This window comes from Podarcis cretensis (assembly GCF_951804945.1).
Source record: "Podarcis cretensis genome assembly, chromosome: 10".
Lineage (NCBI taxonomy): Eukaryota > Metazoa > Chordata > Lepidosauria > Squamata > Lacertidae > Podarcis > Podarcis cretensis.
Genome location: NC_137179.1, coordinates 38,050,735 through 38,060,011, shown reverse-complemented (window position 1 = coordinate 38,060,011; position 9,277 = coordinate 38,050,735). Strand labels below are relative to the sequence as shown.

Here is a 9,277-nt window from a genome sequence, read left to right as displayed (position 1 = left end):
GTTACTTTTTATTTCGCAACAACAACATTAGTAACTACTCCACTGTCTTCAGTTTTTCTATTGGTATGTTCCGAAGCTACACTCAAACAACTTCCAAGTCCTAACATTGCCTTATTTCCCTAAACCAGGCCTAGCTGAATGGATTTTTCTGGAAACTGGGTTCTGAAAAAGAAAGTGCAGTTTCACAAAAGATACCCAATACAGCAGATCTAAAAGGACATTGATTACAGGTAAGAATGTCTACTTCTTGTATTCAAACCTCTTCTTCATTGTAATAGTACTGATAGTGCACCATTGATATGCATGGCACTCACTGTACAGGTCCCTGTCCCACACAGTTTACAATCTAAATTTTAACAAAGGGAAAATAGAAAGGGGAAGAAAAGTGAGATAAACGTGCCGCTAACAGGGAAAGAATGCTAATGCATTTTTCACATCCTGGGACTTAGCTTATATATGGAATAAGTACTAAACAATCCCTTAGATACATATACTTTAGATATGCCACTTCACTATAATTATATGAAAACAGTGTCTTTTAAAAACTAATAATATGGTTGCTTTTTAAGTAGATTGTTGGTGCTTTCTTGTGTTCAAATGCTTCACTTTGGATGATTTGGAATGAGAAAATCTGTTGCTGTGCTCCATTTTGTTTTGCTTTTACAAAGTATGTTTCAGATTATTGAACTGTAGCATGTGTGTGTGTGCGTGTATCTATCTATGAATGTGTATATTTTTGTAGCTTCAAGAAAACCAACATTGGGAATAATTGCCTAAATTTAAACGAGTCTATCATGACTTGAAATAAACAGTTTTAGTAGACCAGTTCAAATTCTGCATTTATGTACTGCAATATTTGGGGAAAATAGTGAGGGTAATTTATGTTGTCCTCTCCCCTACCCCCACAAAAAATATATTAGAGGGCTTGGGATATGAATCTGATTCCAGGCTCTGGAATCTGATGGAATCTGATTTGGAAACTGATTCCAAAGACCTAATGTCACTCTGTTTCCCCAAAATCTGCCATATGGGAAATATTTACCATCTGTTCCCAGTTGTTAGTATCAGTTATACTGATTGACTATTGTTTGCTTTTGGCTCTCATGGACAACATGTCCAAACTGGATGACAAAAAATAGTGGGGAGAGGGGATAGCACAAATTAAAATGGCAAGTTCATCATTCACAACCAGTCCCTCATTAAACTATGTGTAATGAAACACTGATGTCATGACAGTCCGATTCTGCAGTTCGTGAGTCCAAAGACTGAAAATATTTTGAAAAGGCATGTGAATAAAAACTAAGAATCCTGTTTAAGAATTGTTCTCATTATAACCTAGTACAAATGCTGGATTACAATACACAGTAGATTTTTCCATCTCTTCATCCAACAACTGGTGATGGCTGGGAGTGGGAGGAACAAAATATCTGGTGTTAGTTCAGTGCATGCTTCTTGGACACGTGGAATACTGCTGTGGTCTGCAGTGTCAACCTCTCCTGCACAGTTGAAGCCCACCATAACTGAGGATAAAAGAAATGGAGGTGGGGGTGGAGGTTGAGAGCCAACCAAATCCATGATAGGTTGGCTATTGTGGATATGCTGGTACAGTACTAGGTAGGAAAAATGCTGTAATTCAGAACTCAAAATAAAAATATATGAAGTGTTACTTGTGGAGTTGCATAACATTAGACTACAGCTTCAAAATGGTGTTGTTTGTTTGTATCGTTTGGTACTATTAGGTAGAAATCCTAAACATGCTTACAGTACGCTTTACTTCCCAATAAGCATCATATGATTGTGCAGTTCTGGAATCATCTGTCTCAACAGACTTTTAATAGACTTTACTGGTTAAATTAATCAATACTAAATATACATTAATTATATCTCATATGCTACTGAATAAAGATGCATAATATATGATGTAGGTTTTTCCTTTAGCAGTTACTTTTTCTCCTTCAGCCATGAAATATGAGACTCTTTGTTATATAAAACATAGCTCTTGCAAACTTTTCCTTTAGACTTGCCAGTGATAGATGATTTAATTCTTTCCAGCTACACAGTTGGTTGAGTAGAAATTTCTTGCATGTGGTACATAAAAAGGACAGATGGGTGTGATCCTAGAGATGTGTGTCCCTTTTTACAACTGCTATGAATATTTTTAATACAAGTTCAAGGGATGCATTAATTACGTGAAACTGTACCTTGGGATGTGCCATTTGTAATTTACCTTTTTAGACATTCATTTATGCTTGAATTGTAGTTCTTTTGCTCCTTTGAATGACCATTCCTCATCATCAGATTCTTTAGACACAGCTGTTATTGTTTAAAAAAGTTGCAAAACTGATAAACCTTGCTGTGCTCCATCCTCATTTCTTTTATGTTGGACGTTCAAGAATACCATGGAGTTCACATAGACAGTACAGCAAAAAATAAAAAATAAAAAAATCCCCCAGGAATTGTTGGTGTTGCCTTGAATTGGTCTTATGCATTATAGTTTCCATTTCTTGCATATAGCAAACATTTTCTATATTTCTGACACAGATTCTTAATAGTGCTTATCAGCATATTTTATATATGGGCAATTCCAAACAGATGGGAATATTAGTTTACTGTGGCAACTTAAAGGTAGACTAATTTAGACTTTCATAGGCTAGGAAACATGTAAAATTTGCAATTGGACAGAAAGGAACATGGTCAAGTGTTCAAAACTAAATATATGACAAAAACTAATTAGTGAGTCACATTTCTTTATTAACATCATCATCATCATCATTATCATCATGTAAAGTTGTTTGACTAAAAATAAATTACTATGGCTACTGTGGCTCTAGTTATGTATAATTTAGCATGCAAATCTACTTTTTTGGAAGGTAAAGATAACATTCACCAAGTAGAGATGAACAGATTTGTCAATTTCAGTTCTCCTTTCTCATTTTTCCAATTTTAAGTTCAGTTTGCTCCATTTCTATGTCAGTTTACATTTGGTTAAATAAAGCCTGCACAAAAATTTGAACACAGTTCATGTGCATTTCTCCTAACAAAATCATTTTTTGCAGTTTTTCTTTGTGCACTTTTTCAATAAACAGATACCTAAGGCTGCTTCTGCTGTTCATGTGCAATGATAAATGAAATGTGTTTGTAGCAATGCTAGTGTTTTAGGGATGTACATAACTTGCATTCATCTTCTTATAACTCTTCTCTCAAAATTCCTTAGATGGTTTGCTAAGGTATACCTTGAAATTTCTTACAGGTGGAATTTACTGACAATTCTGCTGGTATATCATGAGGGAATAGTACAAGTAAGAAAGTACATGTTTAAACATCACTCCTGGTGGAAAGCCATGCTCCATGCATATGGAGCTTCTGAACCATATGATTTTACATGTTCCTTTTTGAAAAGAGATATTTGGCCCCATTCTAACAAAATGAAGCAGTGTTGCAGCTGTTAATGTCTTCAATATAACACTTTCCGTGAATGAAGAGGGTGGGAAAGAGATTTCTGCTACTTATTTTTATCATTAAACATGCTATCTGGCATCTACAGCAATGCTCTTTTTTAAAAAAAGATAACAAAATAAGCAATTATATATTCTACTTTTGCTTAATATGTGAAATGTACTACACCTGAATCTGCAGGCCAATATGTATAGAGTGTAGAAGAAGAATGCCAAAACTTTTATTGAACCCACAGCTAGATAATACATTTGAGTAGCAAAAGCATCGTCTTAATAGAGTGACATTTAAAATAATTGGGACAATTAAAAATCAAACTCCATGGGGGGGACAGTATAATTGACCGAAAAACACCTGGAAGTTCTAACAAGTTTAATGCCAGCAAAACCTGTTTACTAACGCAATTATGGTAACACTAAGCTGTCCTTAAATAACAACAGCATGAAGAAGTCGGAAGCATAACATGAGGTCAAATGGAATTGGAGGTTTGATTTCATTGCCATCCAGGCGGAGATAGCGGAGTCGTGGTAAGTTTCTCTCATAGACATGATCCCCTGGGATAGGAACTGGACATATTTGGGTTCCATTAATACCTAAAATAAAAAAAAACAAGACAAGAGCATAAGAAAAGTGGTTGGGAATCATTGTCTTCCCTCCCCACAAAAAACTCACCAAGTAAATATTTTAAATATGATCCTGTAAGATTAGGACTTGTTGGGAAGCCAGAGGAATCACAGTTCAGCATTTATTTCCTTCTATTTTTTTATCATGGAAGATGAGAAAGGTAACAGAGCAAATTAAAAGCGGCTGCTGCTCAGCAGTCACCAGGTGATGAGGCTGCATGTTGCCTCTTAAAACTTGGCAGTATCTTCTTCACCCCTTGTGAGGAGTGGTGTCTAGTAATTTTGATTTGCCCGGGATTTGAATTTTCTAGCGTGATTGTTCTTTGAACTAGAAGCTCTTAGTGTTTCCCATCTGTAAAATGGGTAAATTGTTTTTGGAAGCAATGCCTAATTCTGTCGTGCTATCATGCATGTGTGTGATAATGTGACTCGATGTGTGATTTGTGGTTAGGCTCACCAGCTTATGGTATGCACTGATTGTTTCTGTTTTATTCTTGTGGTGCAATTGCAGTCTGGTTTGCATTAAGCTGATCTTTGTTGGCCCGGTATCATGCTTGGATGGGTTGTTTAATGGTAAGGAATCTGCCAGCACACAAAACATCTGTGTACCTTAGGTCAGGGATGGGGACCATTCTTCTGTTAACATGTATATTTCTTCTGCGGCAATCTATTGTGACTTGTAAATCATTATTGTGTGAATCCATCCCTTTGGTTGTTCCCCCAGCTCAATCCTCCTCTTCCTCTGCCTGTGGGCTTCCATAACCACATGAAGTTAAGCTATGGGCCACAGAGTCTGCATTATTATCTTAGGTGAGCAGAGCATTCTGTGGGCTCCGCCCTCTCTCTCCAGTTAATAAGACCCATCTACATTTTACTTTGGATCTCCAACCATGTGCCAGAATTTGTTTTGTGGGAGCGGACCCTATGTTTCTTGTACTTGATCCTCATCCCATTATATGTGATCACAAATATGAATGCTGAATGCCAAAAGTCCAGAAGTGAATGCTTCCATTTTTGAATACGCCTTAGAAGTCGAATGGCTTCCGAGGCGCATTTCTCAAGTTTCCCCATTGAATTTGCTGGCAGACCTTTGGTCCTCGGTTTTCAAACATTTTGGAAGTCAAACGGACCTCCGGAATGGATTACATACAAAAACTGAGGTTAGCCAAAATAGGGCTTAGTCACTAGCCAATGGAATTTACAGTTTAGATCAAATGTACAGAACTTGTATTTCTGAAATACAATAGGTTCTCATTAAACCAGAGCTGGTCTGGTTTCTTGTTGCTTCTAATACCTATACACTTTTGGACTTGTGAATGCGTGTGTGTGTGCATGGGCATGTGTGCACAGCACTGCAACATTTGTGCTATAAATGGGAGGAGTGTGGGGGAGGGGTATTTCTGTGGAAAAACATCTGTCTGAGATTGCTGATATGCACTTACTGTCGATCCTGTTGTTGTCAAGATAAAGGTGCTCGAGGTGAACATTGATAGATGGGATTTTGGTGAGTTCATTGTAAGATAGCTGAAGGTCAAGAAGAGATGAAATGTTAAATATTTTGGATGGTAGACCTTTATTGGTTAATTTATTGTTGTTCAGTCGAAGGAAAATCAGTTTGAGCGTTGCATCAAAATAATTTTCTGGTATTGCTTCAATGGAGTTATTGTCCAAAAACAGCTGTATTACATTAGCTGGAGGGGTTGGTGGCATTTTTGTAAGTGAATTTTGAGCGATGTTGAGTAGCATGAGGCTGTTAAGTCCTTGGAAGGTGTCACTTGAGAGAGTACTGTCCAACAGTTTGTTTTGATGTAGATCTAGCGCAGTGAGGTTTTCCATATTGTTGAAGACCCCTGCGGGGATTGTAGTGATTTTGTTTCTTGCCAAACGCAGCTGCTCTAAACTCAATGGCAATGGAGCAGGCACTTCTTCTAACTCATTATTCTCAAGAAATAAGTAGAGTAGATTCTTCAAGTTGCCGAATACACCCTTTTCAATTCCATTGCTGGTAATTTTATTATTGTTCAGATTTATCCATTTTAGTTGTGTAGCATTCACAAAAGATTTCCCTGTAACTGTTTCAATGAGATTGTTTTGAAGGTAGAGATACCAGATTCTTGCTGGGATGGCTGGAATTTCTTTAAGTTCCTTGCTATCACAATATAAGGCATTTGGGAAACTAGGAGGACAGAAGCATTCTTGTGGACACTCAAAGCTGTAGAAAGACCAGTCATATGTATCAGGCTGATCATACATTGGCCTGATATTACGAGTCCACACAGTATGGGTCAAGAAGACTACCAATAGTCTGGAATACAATTGTACATTCATAGTTAACCTTGGAGAAAAGGGGAAAATAGTTATAAGAAAGTATACATCTCCACAGTATCTTTTTCTGAAAGCAACAATGTGCATTCCTTTATAAGGGTGAAATGCTGTCTTGCATGGTGTCACAACTTTTTTCAAGAGAAAAAAGAGGGGTCATCTCTTAAATTCAGGGGGAACTACAAGCTATGACTCTAAGAATAGTATGTTTCAATCTGGATTTCATTCCTTTTCTAGATACAGTAAGTGTGTGCACATTCAGTTCATGTTTAAAAGAAGTTAGAGACAGAGCTTGCTTCTCTTACTGAATTTCAGTAACATTTAAAAACTTGCCTTTCTCTTATTGAATTTCACTAACATTTAAAAACTTGCCTTTTTCCAAACTAGGGAAAATATTTCACGTGCAAAAATCCCAACATAACCCAAACATAGGTGGCATACAGTGACTGACATAATTGCCTTTATTGACTGCTATCCAGTCCTAGTTTGGTCCTCCATGAAGAAACTCACATCTTCTTTTGTACTCCTAGATGAGAAGGCATATGGCTCTGATTTTCTAGGCCTGGTTCTCATCACACACAAGAAAAAGATCAAAGAATATTTTAACGGCTGCTTGCTGGGTATGTTCCCTAGAAGTCTAGAGAGCTCTGTTTGAAAACCTACTCCTCTTCTTCAATCGCTCCCCTGTGCCCCAAATTATTGGCTTTCCTCTTTAAAATGTAAATTACTTAGGAAACAAATTCTCTCTAGAACTTCACTTTTATTGCTTGGCCACGTATTCAGATTTCTTTGTCCAGTTCTTTTTTTAATTTGTTCACATTAAAACTCACATATTCCATAGCTATACATTAAAAAACCTAACATGCAAGCCAAGTTACTACAATGCAGTAGTAATTATACAGCAACAGTGCATCCCAAATTTTTATGTCTGTCTTGGTTCTCTAAAAGTATATATAACATTTCAAAAGAAAGAAAGAAAATAAGCCAGATACACTGGTGCAGAAAGGTTGGGGTTTGGTGTTTTTTTGGAGGGGTTTTTTTTCGGGGGGGGGGGCGAAGTATTAAAGAAAATCATAAGTCATAAGGATCACTAAATCAAAGGGAAAACCAATGCCTTACATGGGTTTTGGGTTTTTTTTAAACGGCTGCTTCTCTAAAGTCCAACAGCTGAAAAGAGCTAACAGGCTTTGAAACTGCTGTCCACAAAATAGCAGAATACTGCCTGAAGTAATAAAATAGAAAGAAGAGCAAGTGAGAGAAACTAAATTATTTCCAGAGAATGTCATACTGGATTTAGCACAATGTCTCTGACATCTTTCTCTTACAAGAAATATATACCAACATTGTTATAATGAGTAACTGAAATATTTTACCTTGTACAGGTTAGGTGATGATTTCTGGTGGCTGTTGGAAATCATTTAAGTACAAAAGTCTTTGTTTCCTTTTAACATTATTTGTAGTCTGAGCTCTTGTAAATTTGTAGCATAAAACCCTAAATATACAGCAGTAATCCCCAGACACATTACCCAAGACACCTAACATTCTGTTGTTTCTAATTTGACAATGCTTGAGAATCTAGCTTACCTCAGCTTTCTTGGATTCTCTTCTGTTCTTCCTATTGGTCACTGCGGTTAGACTGTAAGAGGTTGACTCAGGCAACACGCAGTGTTTTATGAATACAGCCTAATATATACGCATCAATGACTACAATTGTTAACCCTTAAAATAGCTATGCACCTCAGCACCTTCATGCTAAAGTACAGGAAATCCTGGCTTTCACATCAAACAGTTGCAGCCCTTAAGGTCATTGCCAGAGATGTTAAACTCAAGGTTTAAAAGAATGAATAGAGTGGGCAAAAGGAATCATTACTACATATATAATAAAATGTTAATAAATCATTTTCATCTTAATTAGGAAACAAAGCATTAAAACTAGTGCCATCTGTTCCTGCGGAAACCTTTTATTTGATTATGATCAAAAACAGATGCAGGAATGTTTTTAAAGATATGATTCTTGATTAGGAAAAGTAAGTAAGATTATTTGCTAAGAAATTCTTTGATACTCTTAGAATAGTTTGATATAATTTGATGCTTATTCTGCATATGTTATTTTTGAATAACGTTCCAGAAATGGAACTGACTTTCTGCCACCTGATCTAATTTTTATGCTAATTAGTTTTAAGCATAAAGAGTTTTGCAGTGAGAAGCATGTGTATCCCACATGATACTAAAAACAATAATAAAACAAAACATAAAGTGGTCTCCAGATTTGAAAAATCTTTTTGCTTTGAAATTGGCTGATGCAGCTACTAAAGTGGGGTAGGAGGTAGTAATTGGAATGGTGCCTCTATGCCGTTACTGATGTGCAACAACTTGTCTGTAGTGTTCTGTTGGGGCACAAGGCACAAATATCAATAGCACTAGCATGGTACTCACCCAACCTCCACCCGCCACTTGCAAGGGCACATGTTTCTCTCTACTGTTGGCCAATAACCACAGGCAGATTTTAAGACAAAAACATTACCAATCTGACAACCTGACTACTTGTCATTTGCAAAACAATTTTTTTTAAAGAAACTGTGATTGAAATATTGACAGCAAAATGTGTTTCTCCTTAATTAGTAGGACTTGGGTTGGAATTCAGTGTTGGGCTAGTACAAGTGTTCTGCCTGTGCAAGCCTAGCAGCTTGCTACTGCTCTCTATGCACTGCATGTTATTCTGGGGGTTCTCTTAATCCCACCTGCCCCCAACCCAATTTTGATAGTGGAGGGCCCTGGGGAGGAAACATTCTTGCTTAGGGTTTTCAATCCTGGGGCATGTTGGGTCAATCCCTCCATTGGTATCTAAGTGCTCCTGTAATGCAAAACAGTTTTAATTC

General features: G+C 37.0%; 1 protein-coding gene and 1 long non-coding RNA gene across 9 annotated transcripts in view; one reads left to right on the top strand and one right to left on the bottom strand.

Annotated features, from left to right (window-relative positions):
• Positions 1 to 9,277, top strand: part of LOC307225574 — a 196,414-nt gene that overhangs the window by 1,684 nt on the left and 185,453 nt on the right. For all 7 annotated transcript variants that reach the window (XR_013843074.1, XR_013843075.1, XR_013843076.1 and 4 more), the window contains exon 2: positions 129 to 230. This is a non-coding gene — a long non-coding RNA (uncharacterized lncRNA). The remainder of the gene's footprint in view (positions 1 to 128; positions 231 to 9,277) is intronic.
• Positions 2,731 to 8,157, bottom strand: KERA (keratocan). 2 transcript variants are annotated; one of them, XM_079993470.1, is made up of 3 exons: positions 7,983 to 8,157; positions 5,519 to 6,411; positions 2,731 to 4,046 (listed from the first exon to the last, which is right to left on the bottom strand). In XM_079993470.1, the coding sequence occupies exons 2-3, from the start codon at positions 6,402 to 6,404 to the stop codon at positions 3,880 to 3,882; spliced, it is 1,053 nt and encodes a 350-aa protein (XP_079849596.1). In that variant the 5' UTR covers positions 6,405 to 6,411; positions 7,983 to 8,157; the 3' UTR covers positions 2,731 to 3,879. The 2 variants fall into 2 exon arrangements, with proteins under 2 accessions (XP_079849596.1, XP_079849597.1); XM_079993471.1 differs by lacking the exon at positions 7,983 to 8,157 and adding an exon at positions 7,772 to 7,946.